Source organism: Lepisma saccharinum, chromosome 11, assembly GCF_977018435.1.
Source record: "Lepisma saccharinum chromosome 11, izLepSacc3.1, whole genome shotgun sequence".
In the NCBI taxonomy this organism is placed as follows: Eukaryota; Metazoa; Arthropoda; class Insecta; order Zygentoma; family Lepismatidae; genus Lepisma; species Lepisma saccharinum.
Genome location: NC_139239.1, coordinates 67461907 through 67479972, shown reverse-complemented (window position 1 = coordinate 67479972; position 18066 = coordinate 67461907). Strand labels below are relative to the sequence as shown.

The window sequence follows — 18066 nt, the reverse complement described above, 5'->3', positions numbered from 1 at the left end:
AAGCCCTACGTATCTTGTGGCCTACAGAGAATCGAGATGAAAAGTTTCTCCTCCTGCTTAGTGATAGTGCCGCCTATATGATTAAAGAAGGAGAGGTTCTGTCAAGTTTCTATGTGAATATGATCCACGTAACGTGCCTAGCCAATGGTTTACATCGGTATGCAGAAGAAATAAGAAACAATTTCCCAGGAGTAAATGATATTGTTTCTTCTGTCAGGAAAGTTTTCCTGAAATCACCAAGTCGCATTCAGACATTCAAAGAGTTGCTACCAGAAATACCTCTTCGTTTTGTATGCTAACTTTAACTTGGTATTTTAAACACTGGAACTTTGAGTTTTTATTACTTTCTGTATTTTCTAAAAACTGTGTTTTTGTATGCTTTAAGTTTAGTAAACATGTAATATTGAATGAAAATGTGTTTGCAGTATTGATGCTCATGTAAATGCAAAGATTTGTGATTGATTTCAATAAAAATACGGGTAGGGAAAAAATCCTAAAAAGGGCTAAATCATTATATATTTCTTTAAAAAGCCTAAAATGATGTATATAAAACCATAAAAGTTCGGGCCCTAGGTATAATACACACACACATAGTACACAGAGAGAGGGGGGAGATATGGAGAGAGAGAGAGACGAGGGGGAACAAAGCACAGGTGAAGTGTACTTCTGAATTACGGAGCTTGCATATGCAAGCTTATCGTTGAGAACACATTTCAGCACAGACGTACTAATCATATTTAAACATTTTCAGTTAAGAACGGGACAACAAAGCGAAATAGTTATATTAGCCTATTTTCTTCAGGAAAATGAGTCCAAGTACGAAGTTCAGACCCGCATAAATCCTACCACATATTAATAATACGTTCATGCATGACGGTACTGTTAAGCATTCAGCACACGATATTTTATCTCTACAGCTTTAACAGTTTCTGAAATCTTGATACGATAACTTTTTCACGCAGTCCTCAGCGTAATGGTGGGAATACTCTCTGTTAAAAAAAAACGCAAAGTTTGAAATATAAGTAGATAAATATCATGATGCACTATTCACTGTGCAACAAAGTTGACAGTTTCTAACAGCCACCCTCTCCCGTGCGAATGGTATGCATGTAATGTGACATGAGCCCGACGATATAATACGAAATCCGATATCAAGAGCTGCAGTCTCTACGTTGGACGTTTTTGCACATGGATAACGATGTGTATACATTTCATATGTACACAGTAATATTTCCCTTTCGTCTGCTCTAATTTCGCATTATGTCACTATTTGAAAATACTTTCCTCTTTTCAGTCTCACAGCTGAACGATATTGCAACAGTTTCCACGTTCATATCCACAATAAAATCTAGCAAGCAGTGAGAATATGTGTTGGTTTGTAGCTAAGCTACATTATAACGACGCACGCTTTTAGAAGCGATATCGGTTGGGCCACGCAGAGGGTGTGCGTGGCGATCAACCAATGGCAGGAGTGCAACGTTGTACAGTTAGGAGACTGCGGCGCGGAAGTTAAAAGCCGTGTTCTGTATTTTTATTGCGCGCAAGAAGTTTTCATAAAACACGTCACTTTAAGGTTCATCATAAGATGGGGAAAGACATTTTGAACCTGACTGTCCAAGTCCCATGAATTTCCGTCGCCTACAGCCGAAGTTATCGCTCCTTGAAGAAACAAGGGAAACAACACCTTTCATTTCCTTCAGCCTGTTTTTTTCGTTGACACCGTGTTGACGCAGCTGAGTTGTGTCTAGGGAAAACTGTGGGTGTTAAATTCGTCTCGATATAAACAATGACCCTTCATTGTTCTGGGCGTTCTCGAACATTGAAAGTCTGGGTCAGTTTGAGTTCAGCGTTTTCGTAGCAAGGCCGGTGTAAAATTATTCGCTTATCGTTCACTCGTGCGCCACAAAGAACAGTTTGTGAAAAGATTAAATACAGCCCTTTCGTGCGATAGTGTGTGTTCCGTGTGTTTTTTTATTTAAAATAATGTCACTCTCAAAACCTAGCACCAGTAGTACAGGCACCAAGGGTGCAAAATCTAATAATTAACCTCCAGGAGAGTGACTCGGAAATGAGTGAAATCAGTGGCACGGAGACCGAGGAAGACGACGAGAGCGGTGATGAATAAATATCTTCAAGCTTCTTTCAGGTATGGGTTTCTCGTATATGCTACAGTGATATGATATTATAATCCTGTGTAGAAATATTCACTATATTATTGCACTGTACTCATATATACTGTGCATGCATTATCAAAATAATGGACACCGCGAATTTGCTGTCCTTCCCTTGCGCTAACAATTAATTTGGCAACAGCGCAGTAGCATTGGCTGGGTATTGGCCGAACTCATGTTCCTTCTAAAGGCGTGTGCCGTGATACATACAAAACAGAAACCTGCACTTTCTGAAGAATCGTTCGTGCACAGTCCGGAAAGATGTCTCAATTTCTTTTTCGGTAAAATAAACCTTCAAGATTAGTGTTCAATAAACGGTTCAGAACAGCCAACTATACGAAGTTTAGTGTAACTCTGAGCTCATCGCAACAGCGTGGCAGAAAAGCTAATCGGGACTGGACCTACAGTTTAAAGTTGGATCCGAAACACAATGTGACTCCACCGGGTATCGAATCCACGACCCACTGATTACATGGCGACGACGTTTGCGCATCTGTCTTGAGAGAATAGTGTACACGTGTCGGATCTTCTGTTCTCGAAATTACTTTCCTCTAATACAGGGATACTATAAATGATTCATTCCATTTCAAAACACTGTATTTTCCAAAGTATTGCAGATACAGACATGAATGATACATGAAAATAACTGTAAACTTACCAAGTTTTCCTCACATTAATGATACATGAAAATAACTGTAAACTCACCAAGTTTTCCTCACATTCTACGAACGTTCCATGTGTGCCCCTCTGGCCACACGACACACACACAAGAGACAGTCGAGTTCCACCCATACATTTTATAACAATCCCCTGGCCAATGGTCATCAGAGAAGCATTGATGCGTTCCCTGAGCTCTACCAGTGTTCTTGGGGTACGTAAACAAATGCTCTGTTTACATGGTGATTATTTTCTGTATTATCTTCTGAATGCACGCTGCAATGCAAATAAAGATGAACATCTCGCATATTCCTACACACAAAAACTCTTTTCTCGATTTGTCGCCATTTTGTGCAGGTGAGTTTACAGTTATTTTAATGTATTATTCATATCTGTATGTACACCACTTTGGAAAATACAGTATTTTGAAATCGAATGAATCATTTATAGTAGCCCTGTATATTTACATTAGTGTAAAATGTAGGGTTTGCACTAATGAACGTAGTGCAAATATGAAGCAAATTCATCAGGTTTGTTCCCAAGTAGCATTAAATAAACAAATATACCAGTGAACGGAGCACTGCTCTACTTTAAGTACACGAAGCAACGTCCAGCAACGTTATTTCTTATTTCTCTTTGTACTGCTCAGTCTAGTATTGACATGTACTGTACATCCATGAACAGCAAACGAGCACAGATAAACATTTATCTGTGATACAAGTCGGGAGAATTGTAACGTTATTTGGGTTGTCTACACACAAGGCGTTAGCGGTGAGATATGGAGAGCTTGCTTCTATAGCCCTTCAATAGGACCGGAACAAACACGGAACTGGCTAAGCAGTGCCGGATCTACAAATTTTAGGCCCTCCTAAAATAAAATAAAATACACATACTTGTGAAGGGAAATGCCATAACTTGCCGTTATTCACTTTCTTCGTGTATGTACATGTGTGCCTCCTCCAGAAATATTTGATTTGATATTTGTTATTTAGCGTCGCTCTTCTGCCACTTTTGCATAATCGCGACGATGAGGATGACCGAAAATTTCTGTATTTCCCAGGCCTCCCAACAAGAGCCCCACTTCAATTTCTCCTCATTTTGACATTTGAGGGGGGGGGGTTGATACGGTACCCCTTTTTAGATTACCAGAAATACTTTGCTTAATCCCCCTGGTGGAAAGAAATACTAAATCGAGTGGCGCTAAGTATGACAAATATAAGAAAATGGACATTTCGAGGCTTCCGTCACTTCCCCACCATGACACGGAAACAACAGAGATGTGTGCTGTGCGGGCCACGAACGAAATCAAAAGGAGTTACCTCTGACTGCACCGTTTCCTCAACCATTCATTTTCTACACAAACCGTATGCCAGAGACCCTGGTTCGGGTCATTGCAGTTTGGGGTGTACTATGTGGAAGTTAGATGCCCAGGACCCCTTGATTACAAGGCAATGCCCCGGAGAGAGGTCGGTCTGACGCTAAGGCTAATTGGGACTGGACCTATTACCACTGAGGTGAGGGCACAGTACGAATCCCAAGGACCCGGGCCACCGAGTTTGTTTCGGGAGGGAAGGGGGGGGGGGAGGAAAAGGAGTTTCAAACGAAAAAAACTTTCGCGGTATAACTGTTTGCCCAGATGATGAGAAACTATTTTGCATCTAAAGGAACAGAAGAAGGACAAAGAAATTCATGAAATTGATTATGGCACACTCTGGAGTCGTAAAACTCTGTGCTAACCACTCCGTACGGAGGTCGGTATACCTCTGGACTTTTAAATAATTTGCAAGTCCACTTTTTTGCACAGATAGGGTAATTGGGACTAGACATACAGTTTTAAAGTGGGATCTGAACCACTATGTGCCTCCACCCGGTATCAAACCTGTTATACCTATGAAGAACAAGGTAGAATTGTATTGTGCTTCTCAAACATAATTTTTCAAAATCATGTACAGATGAAACTTCTTGTTAGTCAATTTTGAGAGATTTCTAAAGAGACAATTCAGTTGGAAATGATGGTCTAATACCTGTTTCATAAAATTTCTGTAATTGCTCTGATTTAGTTATCAGTATCATGAGTTGGGTTGGGTATGCAGTGGTGGATAGGTAAGCAAATCAAGTTTGATGGCCCACCAGAGTAAATAGTAATTTTGTTCTAGACACGGGATTTGCGTCTCTTCCTCCGCGGTGCTGGAAAAATTACAATGTTTGTTGTTTTGCATACAAATTTGAGTATGTAGCTTTAGAAATAAATGGAATCTTTCGTAAGTGACACGATACGCTGTACGTACGTGTCACTTGTCTCCACTGTACGAATTAAGCTTCTTGCTTTGGGAGGGGGGAGGGGATGTCTACTCAGTGGCCAGGAGCGTATATTCTAGGCTATCTGCGAAGCCTGAAGTCTAGAGAATAAAATGCAGGAGGAAAATCGATCAGAAATTGTAAATAAAATTATTCATATCAGTGAAATGATGATGGTGATTCTGGAGTTGGCAACCTGATTTCTTGTGAGTTGGCAACCTGATTTCCTATGAGTTGGTAACCTGATTTCCTATGAGTTGGCAACCTGATTTCTTATGAGTTGGCAACCTGATTTCTTATGAGTTGGCAACCTGATTTCTTATGAGTTGGCAACCTGATTTCCTATGAGTTGGCAACCTGATATCTTAGAAGTTGGTAAACTTATTTCTATTCATAGCCTAGGGCCACGTGACATAGTGAGATAGCCCAGATCTTGGACTCAGTATACGCCACTATCAGTGGCAGTGGCGTATTTGTGATTTCATTTCGGGAGGTAGTTTTGTTTTGGGTATGTAAATTTGTATATGTTACCAGTCAGTCAAGTATTGCCTTGTCGTGCTAAGTACCTTACAACAATGGTTAGTCTTATGATAACATTTACAAGTCATTTAGAAATGCATTCTAAGAAATCAGTCATACACAAAAAGAACTATCGAACTAGTAACACCGAAAGCTTGACAAAATTTCCATTGCCAAGTTCAAACTTAATATCCATCTAACGAGTTTCTTGTAAAGCCCGCATCACACGGAACTGGATTTCCAGTAGGTATGCCCTAGTTGGCGCTGGACTGGTTACCAATTTGCTAATTTTCGCCTCACACGATACTTATCAGCGTAATTGTCGATAGACTTTTGTTCCCATACGAGGAAAGTTGTAATGGCGGCCGCGTGAGATAAACAATGTATCACTTCACAATTTTAAAAGCTGATAACTATTCAACCGAGAGGAATAACGTTTCGTATAAAACGTTATTAGGTACAAAACAATGGCGCTGCTTAAATACATACTTTACAACGTTTACTGTACACGTAACATGTTATGGAAGAATATTTTAGTTGTTTCAAATGTAAACACCGTGCACTCAGCATAGATTGTGTAACGTAACGCGCCTTTCATGCTGTATACGTTATACATTGCTGGAGTAACACTCGGAAACCACAGACAAAAACGCTCCATTGCACACTCACAGATTATCTTCACATGGCGAAACTTTGCTCTGATTGGCTGTTCCACAGAATCCAGTCGAGGAAAGCAAGTAGCAATTAGAACATGTCATATTCCTCCAAACCAGTCAAGCAGTCAGCCAGGCGGCCATGATTGCTACCTAGAACGTTAGTTCAGCGACAACTAGGGCATTCCTACTAGAAATCCAGTTCGTGTGATAAGGGCTTAATACATATAAAATATCAGCACTACGCCTTGAAAACTAAAGTGGAAAACAGCCTGCTGTGTCTTGGATCGGTGAGGTTGGTCAGTTGCACAATGGTGGGCTTCTTTTAATGCACAAGGCTGCATATTGTTCGGCAGGGAAATCTTTGATACCATAAATGGACACGAATGATTTTTCAGTTGTGTCTGTTACATATTTAAGAAATGATATACAATACGGTTTCAATCTCATCTTCGTTGAGGGAGATAAAAACATCCCTGACAGGGATAAAAATAATTTTCTTTTGCCAGGGATAATTTTTTTGTGGGGGCGGGAATACAATGCCCCCCGTTAATTCGCACACTGCTGGTCTCTCAGACAGGGCTCTTTTCTCAATAGCGTGCCAAGTATCGCCTTGTCTGGTGGTGGCACATGCGGAGTGAATGCAAATCTTACAGACCAGAGGTGCCCCGTGTCGCTTGTCACTTCCGAGTCTACTTTCTGAAGTCTGAATTATCCTGTGAGTTATGCAAAAACTACGGAAAAATTGATTGTTCTGCTGCAAAAATTTGAGAAGCAGAAATGAACTCCTTTACACAGGAATAATCATAAAACTCTGATGATAATTTTTAATACATAAATGTGCTATTAGAAGGGAAATGTTCATTTTGTGTAATAAGTACAATTTTAAAATCAAATTTACGATTATGTTCACCATTTTAACACCAAAATACCATTTTATATACCGTCTTTGATCCCAAAATGTGCCCAGTTTTTGCATACAATTCTTGATCATTTATTTACCGTATAACACTACTAATATTTTGCCAGTTGCAGTGATAAAAGAAAATTGTTACCTACGCTCTTTATACCCTTCTTGTCCTCCTCGACCATGAACTATATTTCAAAAATTCTCGTACTAAAGTACAGTCTCTTCTTTTGGAGGCACCTTAGCCCAAAAGCACCACACTTTGTAGAAGTTTGTAGCTACCTATTATAAGTAACGCTACAAAGTGGTACGGGTTTTGTATCTAAATCTGTGTGTGTGTGTGTGTGTGTGTGTGTGTGTGTGTGTGTGTGTGTGTGTGTGTGTGTGTGTGTGTGTGTGTGTGTGTGAGTGAGTGAGAGAGTGTGTGTACTCCCCCCTCCTTCAACAGGGGTGTAAGGGATGACCTTCACTTAACCATGCCTGTTGCTGGTTATTGTCCTCTTTTTTCTTGTAATCCCTCAGTCTTCGGTCTGCAAAAGGGCTTCCGGGAAATGTCTTTGAAAAGGGCCACAAAACTGCCCAAAAAATATGCGACACTTTTCTTTCGTATATTCTCCCTTTTTATGAGCATGAATAGATGAAATGATGAAGGAACACACACAAGGGGGCACTCACACTAGAGCCAGGACTCAAACCCGTAACTTCTTCTGTGGCGAAAAATGTTAATGCCAGTCCATCGCCAGTAGCTGCATTAGGGGGGGGGGTGCATCTACGTCCTGGGGGGACGGACACCCCAGGCATGAACGATCATGTGAGTTTTATTGCTGACATGAGGTCAGAAAGGGCAGCCTCCTCCTGCAGACGGATATAATAGAGCACGGTTGGTTATTGCCCAGTAGTGTTGCTCACGGGACGGGACATGTCCCGTCTCGTCTCGAAAACGAGATGAGACACGAGACGGGACAAGCCTTTTGAAATTCGAGACGGGACGAGACGGAATGTCTTTCTCGTCTCGTTTTCGAGACGAGACACGAGACGGGACGGGACGGCTTTTGAAAAGTCTCGTCTCGTCTCGAATGTCTCGAAAAAATAAAAGCAAAATTTTTAATCAGTTGCAAATACTTGTTTGCTTGGAATAAAGTATTTCAATTAGAAACGTTGATAAGCGTGTATTAAGTCAAAATAAGAAGACTATTCTAGAGAGAGGCATGAATGAATACCTAAACTTATTTCCTTACTCTTTTGAAACAGAGCGTTACTCCCCATTTTTTTTTTTAAAAAAAAGAATTATTCCAGGTTAATAACTTTATGTTACGATAGTACTCCAGATACTAATACAATTCTGAATAACGTCAAGTAAAAGGGCAGGTAGAGAAAGAAGGTGGAAGGAGGGGCCAAAAGATCGTGGAATGTCTGTGTCCGAGGTTTATCTTGTAAAAATAGTCTCAGCTCTATAGGTTGGAAAGATAAACGGACCGACGGATATGGTTTATTTTTATTATTTAATTTTTACATCAAAGGCTGTACAGAAGTGATTGTTATTAGGAAGTAGGAAAAACATTGTAGGAACATGGCAGTACAAATTGATAAGGAGTTGTTGGGAAAGTTATTAAGGAGTCCAAGATATAAGCAAGACTAAGAGAAGGAGATAATTAGGGACAAATAATCCAGCATTATCCCACTCCGAACAGCTGAGAGCTAAAGAGGAGGAGAAAATACGGGAAATATGGAAAGAAGTAATTTGGTGATTTTAGTGTTTACAGGGAACCACGACAAGATTTTACCACATGATTATTTGCACGGGTTGCGAAATTATTAGAATGTTATGGAAACTTCGGATATGTCTTTGTTGAGAAAATTCTTGTTGTTTCCCTCAGGCATTCTACAGGTGGTTGGATTCGATTTTTTTACGCCCGTTTGAAGATTATTTCCAATGTTTTTATTTATTTCTTATTTAAGGAGAATACTATTCCTTGGATTGTAATAACGAAATACTGAGGCTGATATAGAATAGATTTCAAATTAAGGAAGTGCACTAAGTTCTGTATAATCGTCGTAGAAGGAAACTTTGTTCTATCGGGGACTCTCCGATAGTACAGTGGTAGCATCGTCGCCTTGTAATCAAGGGGTCCCGGTTTCGATACCCGGCGAAGGCACATTGTGATTTGAACCCCACTTTAAACTGTGGGTCCAGTCCCGATTAGCCTTTCTTTAAATCAGATGAAGGAACGTTGTAGCTGTTCTTTTTATTCTGTAAATTTAGCCTTCAAGTTTATGAGCAAAATACATGTATAGTATCTACTGTCTACATTTTCACTCTTTATTAAACACATTTCACAAAGTAGTTTTATCGAACTTCAGAGGGAAGCTGACAGCAATGTCAGGGTGGCGGGAGCTTGTTTACGACCAGGGTGTATTCCGAGACTATTTTTCGCCGTTCCCCACTGACAAAGGTTTCGCTTTGAACAATGGACACCGTTGCTTCAGGGGGCAAACACCAAACATAGGGCGAGGTTGACCTGCAGTAGCGGGTACGTGCCATAAATCCAGGCCTAAAGTAGGAATGAAAGTTGATGCAAGGGAGGGGCAATAAAAATTCTGTAATTTGGTTTGCTTGCTGACAGGAAGTTTTGCAATAAAAGCTGAAAAGGAAAACGGCAGACTTTGAATGAAAGAGGGACAGTGAACACAAGTTATTTGTATTATTCGCCGACACACAAGCTTCCATTTCGAAGGTGAGGCTATCAGCAGCGAAGTTATTAGAGGGTTGGAAGCAGTGACGACGCCAGAGGGGCAGGGGAACGCCCCATGTCAGAAACTTCGCCCCCCCCCCAACCCGGGGCCCCCAACTGAAGTTAATTAAATATCGAATAATAAGAGAGTTCATTTATAAGGGTATGACGATTTTCACCTTTTCAAAGTGGTGTATTCTGCATGATATCACTTTCCTGCTTATAATACCAACTTGATTAACAAATATTAATTTGTTTAGTGTGTATATATAGAGCTATGTGTATGTGACTTTCGTTCAAGATTCGAGCACCGACCCGGGCATAGGTGATTTCTCATTCATTTATGTCCTGTAATAGCCGAGATTAACCTAAGTTTTAACCAGTCTTAAGAACTGGGGAAAAGTGTTGAATGTGGATGATTTTAAAACATCACGAATATTTTCAGGACCACAAGACATCATCTGTAGTACGGGCAAATTATTCTATTCGTGGTCGTTAGTGACAACGCTAATTATTAAAAGACATTCAAAGTTGATTCAAGATTTGGTTGGTTGGTTGATTTGGTGTTTTAAGTCCACTTTATGCACAGAAAAGCCAATCGGGATTGGACTAATAGTTTAAAGTGCCTGCACTGGGTATCGAACCCAGGACCAAAGGTGATCGGAGAAAAACCGACACTACATGTCAGTTGTTGTGGATTCATCGCGGTTTCTTACTATTCAGGGACTTGAATTTCGAGATGATGAGTCTGAGGCAAACCTTAACAAACGGAATTTCTTCGATACTCTTGAAGCTAATGAGGGGATATTATTTGGAAATGTATTGAACGTGAACCTTAAAATGCAAATTACACTTAAAATTCGATTCAAAACATATCGCGGGCAGGTAAAAGAACGCTTATTAGGATTTGGCACTCTTCAATCATCAGATGCAGGTTCGCTCTTTCTCGTACATATCAAAATCGAAAAACTTCTTCCCACGAACTCCATAGGTGCCTGTAATTGGGTAGCACAGACATACGTTGGAGTGGTAGAGTAAGAGTAAGTATTAACAGGGTCAGAATATTTCTTGAATTATGAGATAACTGTAACCTTTGTCTTATTTTTTATCCTGTGATAACATTTCCCTGAAAGGTGAAGCACAAATTTTGCCCAAAACTCTTCAGCGTTACGAAGATGGTTGTCCTTAAAATCTTTGAAAAGGCTTGCTCGAAACAGGATGCTGGATGCAAACTGCCTCATTTGGCTGTTCTTGCCATTGAGAAGAAATGTCAAGTCCTGGACGTACCAAAGGTGCGCAATGTGTTCTCCAAAGCACATAGAGCAGAATTCTCCTACAGGAGAATTGCACTTCACTAAGTGCCTCACATTGTTCCTAGTACTTAAGAAGATTCATTTCTTCCAACGTCACGTTTATTTTGCAAGAAAATTAAACTCTTAGAAGCATAATTTTCATCATTTATATTATTATCTTATAACTAAAATATTTATATCAGTAGTTTCATCTCAAGAAAGACGATGAATTATAAAATTATGAATGTCTTTCAATACTGAAATAGGCCACTAGAGACAACGCAACTTACCAATAAAAAAGAATTAATGTCTTTATTAAAATGAATCATGTGGAGATAAACTCGTAATCAAGAAGTAAATTTAGGCAGTAAACGTCCACTCTAAATAAAAGACACACACAAAACACCATACATGAATATAATAATAATTATAATAATAATAATTATTATTATTATAATTATTATTATATCAGTATATATATGTGTAGTGTGTTCGGGCGTTTTAATGTGACTGCCTCCATACAATATTTTATTGCCAGGCTTCCCACCCCCCAGTCAAATTTCCCTGGCGCCGTCACTGGTTGGAAGTAAATTTATTGGGACGAGGAAAGTAACATTAGCTGTTGACAGTGTTGCACCAAAGGACGTGATATATGCTACTGTTTGTATAAATGATAGGAAATTTAAGCAAAAAATTATAATTGTTGAGATTTGAGAGTTGTTTCCTTCATTTGATCTTAGGAAGAGGTTTTCTGAGACAGAGTGGGATTATTTTACACATACATGGGAAAGGGTGGTTGTTTAAAAGTTCAGATCAAACGAGAATTTAGCCTTACTGTTATGAAAAGAAATAACGTAGTACGGGGAAATAATAACTTCACATTTTTCGCACCTGGTGGGATGCAACACAAGAGTATTGCAGGAAGTCTATGAACGAGGATGAAGAAGGATATGTGAAATTTCACTTACCTGCGGGTGAATTAGTTTATTCTAATATTCTTAAGGTTGATATATATATATATATTTTTAAAGTCCACTTGATTCGCAAATAGGCTAAATCGCGAGCCGACCTACTGTTTAAAGTGCGATCCTATCCACTTTATGCCTCCATTGAGTATCGACGCGAGCACCCTTCATTACAAGACCTCGACGTTATTACTAAGCCATCGGGGAGGTACCCAATTTACACAAATATGTTGATTCCAATAACACGTTATATGCATAATCTGATAATGATGCACTTTGGGTGCATCTAAACATTTTTTTTTCAACTATAGCATGTCTAAAAGAATCATTGAAGTTGGGATTTTTATAACTTCAGGAGGCACGGCTCTGTAAGCGTGCGATATAAACTTAATGCAGGTTTGCCTTCCATACGTGGTGGTTTTGTCACGTTTGTTCGCTTCGTAAAACATACACTTTTACAGGAAAGGCTTCTTGCATCCTCCTGGGGCCTTGCTCTAGCTAAACAAAAAATATATTTGTTTAGCATAATCGAGGGTTACATATTCCTGCCGAACTTACTAGAAAACAAGGATTCTATTGGGATCATACTGCTTTGAATGACAGTATCAATGAAGTTTTATGTACGCTACTACTTATAATAATGAGCATAAAATATTAATCAGGAACTTTATTTTTCGTCAACTGGATGTAACATCTTTTTTTGTTATTCAGCAAATATTCAATTCATCACCTCTTTTGACATTAATTTTCTTGCCAGGACAGCTGTTTTTATGCAGATTTTGACGATCTTAACTACACATAAGCTAGATATTAGCTAATATTCGTACTGTTACATTACTATTCTTCTACCATCTTTGTAACATGTCCTTAACTACACATAAGCTAGATATTAGCTAATATTCGTAATGTTATATTACTATTCTTCTACCATCTTTGTAACATGTCATGCAATAACAATAATAGAATTGATTAATTTACATATTCAAGTGAATAGACCTATGAATTATATTAATGCATTAATTTAAACATTTGCTTAATTGTTGTCGTTAATGTTATTATTACCATTTATTTTTTCTGAAACACTTGGCTCAGACACCCTCCCCCGACATATATTTCTAGATGCGTGCCTGCCGAAGGATAAATTAGATCAAGCGGTGGTGGTACCGGATTTAAAGGCTAAAGGAAAAACAAAGAAGTATGTGCGTCATAAGCTGGGCATAAGAAACAACACAATATCACAAAGAAACACTTTTTGAAACTTATGTCATAGAAGATGTTTAACGATATTAAGAACAATAAATGCTTTCTATTTGTAATATACTAAATATTGAAATTTTAAATAGTCTTTTGTGTTCGTACTACACATTTAAAAACTTTTTGGTTGCTCCCCAGCGCCAAGCTTAGAATCTAAAGAAAAAAATGTACATTTTCATAGTGCATGGAAGTTCGACATTCAGAAAGAAAGAAGGTCTATTGGAAAACATTTCAAGACTTCCAAAAGGTATAGCAGTAATGAAAAGAGCACTCTTGTATGGAAGACAGAAAAACAACAAGGTAGATTTCATAAGATACCTAGCAATCAGTAACCAACAAACTGCATTTTTAATATTAATGACCTCATGATTAACGAACCTTATTTATTCTCACCACGCAATGGGTAAAATATTTGGAGCTTTATCCCACTTTCCGGAAAAATATTTCGTGTTTCTGCTACTTTTGACTTTTGTTGTCATGATATCCCGGATCACTTTTACGAGACGAGACGGGACAAAACGAGACGGGACGAGACGAGACGAGACAGAACCCTTCGAGACGGGACACGAGACGGGACAAACGAATATTTTCGAGACGAGACGCGAGACGAGACAGCATTTTCACGAGACGGGACGGGACAGACCAAAGTCTCGTCTCGTCTCGTCTCGTCTCGTCTCGTCTCGTCTCGTGGGCAACACTATTGCCCAGAAGTAAGCCTTGGATATCGTCACGTAGCGGGGAGGAGCATACCACTACTCTTCCCATTTGCTCACGTATTCGTTTATTTTTTTCTTCAGAGCATTCGAGGCAACCTAGGAACGCACCAAGCGAGAGGAGTTGAACCTGGAACCCAAACGAGGCAAAAAAGTGGAATCAAATACCAAAAATACCCGGAACCTAATAGAGTCAAAAAGAAATGCTGATAGGATTTTCACACACATTTATTTCTCATAATCAGGGGTAGAAAAATACAGGGCGCTTGGTCACCAGGGCGCTTCAAATTCAGTTCTACGTATATTTATTTTACTATTTCGAGTTCGCTTATGGAAATGTCCATTGTGTTTTTTTTTTAAATAACGAGTATAGTGTTTTTCTTTAATGTTTGTGAATTATCTGTATCACGTGTATCGTTAAATAAAAATAATAAACATGCCATAATAAATTTCTGCACTGTTACTAGTCCAATTTTAAAATCCTCAGCGTTATGGTAGAGTCGGTCATATATAAGAATATATTTCATAGTTATTCATGCTGTTACCGGTTGAGTCTTCTTTAGGAAAGTTTCTCCGGTAGAGGAATTAATTGCTTCTTTAATTAGTTAATTAAAAACAATCTTGTATTAATTAATAAATTAAATGTTTTAAGATCACATTTCATCTTAGATTCATGACTTTCTTAGCCCATATGTGAAAAAAAAGGGCTGGCTTCTGCGAAAAAGGGGCTGGCGCCTGAATTGTTTGTGGTTTTGCGTATCCAAGGACGTATTTAGGGGGTCCAGGGGGTCCGGACCCCCCCCCCCCGAGAGATTTATCAAGTACTAAAATTAAATAATGAAAAATATATTCGTTTAGCCGTTGTTGTATAATTTCCTCTGAACTTATTGGAAGACGAGGATTATATTGGGATCATAGGGCTTTGAGGGACACGAAGGACGTATTTAGGGGATCCGGACCCACCCCCACCCCTACACACACACCCGAAAGACTTATTAAGTACGAAAATTGAATAATGAAAATATACTCATTTAGCATTTGTTGTATAATTTCCTCACTTAACTTATTGGAAGACAAGGATTATATTGGGATCATACGGCTTTAAGGGACAGGAAGGACGTATTTAGGAGGGGTCCAGATCCCCCGAAAGACTTACCAAGTCCTTACTAAAATTAAATAATGAAAATATTAGCATTTGGTGCATAATCGATGGTTATTAATTTCCTCTGAACTTTTTTTTATTAGAAACATACATGTGACATCATTTTTGTTATTCGATAAATATTCAATTATTCATGCATTTGACATTAATTTCATTGCCAGAGCACTTGTTTTTATGTAAGTTATTCCGATCTTAACTAAAAGTAAGCTACGTAATGGATATGCGCTGTTATATCTCTATTCTTATAGCTACAGTCTTTTTACCTAATCGTGTAATAATAATATAATATTAATTTATGTATTGTAATTAGTATTAATTTGATTTAATATAATTATTTTAATTTAAACATTATTATTATTATTATTCCTGGGACACTTGGTTCGGATACCCCCCCCGAAACATATTTCTATATACTTGCTTGCCTTGGTCATAATATACCGTATATGCTAGAGATTAGGTTAGTTTCAAGTTATTTAAGGTTCGTATCGTGTGTGAGCCACGGTTCTTATACCCTAAATATCACGTGTATTTGGTGGTAAACGCTCATTAACAAGCTTCCCTTACCTTTTAGGGTGGGTTGATTGATTAGTTTATTTAACGTCATATTTCTGCCACATTTGGCTAATCGCGACGATGGGGATGAATGGTGATAGGATGAAATGGGGGAAGGAACAATCACAGAAACATATGAACGACACACAACACAAGCCCCCCGGAAGATTACACTGGCTGTGAGTTCAGGCGCCAGAGCCTCGTTGTTACCGGGTCTACTACGTGGCAGTGAGGTTGACTTTTGGGTGCATTCAGTCAAGGTCACTCACTCCTTTTGAAGTGGGGAAGACTGACTGTAGAGATGCCTCCTTGTGGCAGAGTTATAGATACATTCATGCCGTTGTTACGGACTCACATGCGTGTTCATTGTGAGGGTCCCTTGGTTAATTTAATCATATCATCACTCATCCTCATCGCCGCAATTAAGTAGCAGAAAAGCGCCGTAAAATAACCTAATCTAATCTATCTCTCCCCTCGTTAAAGCTTCGTTTCGAGCCTCGAAAAATGGAATTTTACACAATTTTACTTATCCTGTATGTATGCGACCATGCAGCACAGATTAACCAAACAACAAGATAGGAAATAAGTATATTTACGAGTATTTTTTGATGAAAACGAGACTGGTACTTGACTGTCTAACATTGGCATCATCATATATAACACACATACGCCAACATGGAGAAATATATAACAAATGTTTCAATGTTCTTGTGTCACAGGTTCAGATTTCGAGTCTCGAAGGGTTCCTTTGCGATCACCCTTTCATCAATTTCATCTTCATCGTCGTCGCGATTATCCTAAAAGCGACATAAAATAAGAAAAGTACAAATATAAATAGAAAGGAAGGCTTATATACATCAGTCTCTCGAGGAAATCAAATAAAATTTAAACGAAATGTAAACAACATATGCATATATCTAAACACTGGCGTACGCAGAGGGAGGGGGGGGGGTTGATGGGGCTACAGTCTTCTCCGAAATTTTGAGAAAATCAAATTTTGAAATAAAAGCAGTGAAGAATTCTGGAAAAACCAGTGGTAAATGCAACTCAACCCCCCCCCCTTAAAATGACCCCCGGTTGCCATTTTTGCGAGTGGAAAGTTGTAAATGTATGAAATATTGTGTATGCCGATCCCCTAGAAAGCAGCTATGTACTATCCACATGTACTATTCTAGACTCTCCCGAAAAGAAATTCTGCTTACGAGAGTGCATCGTAAGTGCACTTTCTTTGGAAGGCAATAACTTGGGCAAATTATCGAATTTCGTATAATTTTAATTTCCACCCTTTTGAGTGAATTGACAATGAGGGGGGAAAGACACAAACGAATTATTGCATCGAAAGTTCTGGGTTCGAGTCGTGGGTATTTCATTGTGTTTGTTTGTCCATGTGTTTTTATGTTACATTACAGAAATCGTCAATCCTCATCGTCGTCAAATAACGTACATTATCCAGCACATCGCGAGAAACGTAAACATTCCAAAATATCATATGTCTGTCACAGATGAGCATACGCGTTGAGTGCGTGTGTGCCTTCCCAAAGTCTTGCATTTATTTTTAACTTCCGTGTTTAAATCCAGTCCCGTCCACGTGAAACAGCGGGGAACGCAACAGCACAACAACAGAGGAAGAAAAACGAGAGAAACATTAAAACTTACCTTTATTTCGTCTTCAGGCGACTCCTTTTTGATTTCGACTCTGAAGTCACTCGATGTAGGGGATGGGGTCTGAGTCCCCATGTTTCATCGCGAATGAAAATAGCATTCAACAGTAAGACACACCATGGACACACTTCCCGAATCCACTTACGGCTTAGTTTCACAAGTCACAACCGACAGTGCGCGAAGGACACAATCTGAGAAGCACAGATTCCCATTCACTTGCTGCACAATCAACTGTCAACGCCCCCAAAAGGCTGTTCTAATGTGTAAACATTCGATCACGATTCAGACGCCAAGAAGCGACATCTAACGAGAAGCGGCGATCTTTGCCGACTGAGTAAGTTGCGTAGAGGAGACTCACATCAACAAACCTCTCTCCCCGAACCCGAATACGCAGGGCTGCTTGTACAGTGTTGCCAACTGATGTTCGAAGGCTTGAAATATCCCATGTAGACGCATCAGGTTGAGTTTTTGCAATCGCGGAAAAAGTCTGTATTTTTTATGTACAGTGGTGTGAATAAACACTAACAGG

General features: G+C 39.1%; 1 protein-coding gene across 1 annotated transcript in view; it reads right to left on the bottom strand.

Annotated features, from left to right (window-relative positions):
* Sobp (Sine oculis-binding protein) overlaps positions 1–17848 on the bottom strand; it is a 36280-nt gene extending 18432 nt beyond the window's left edge. The window contains exon 1 of the mRNA XM_083131898.1: positions 17532–17848. Within this exon, the coding sequence (XP_082988024.1) occupies positions 17532–17612 (81 nt within the window). The 5' untranslated portion in view covers positions 17613–17848. The remainder of the gene's footprint in view (positions 1–17531) is intronic.
* Between the last annotated feature and the right edge of the window lie 218 nt (positions 17849–18066).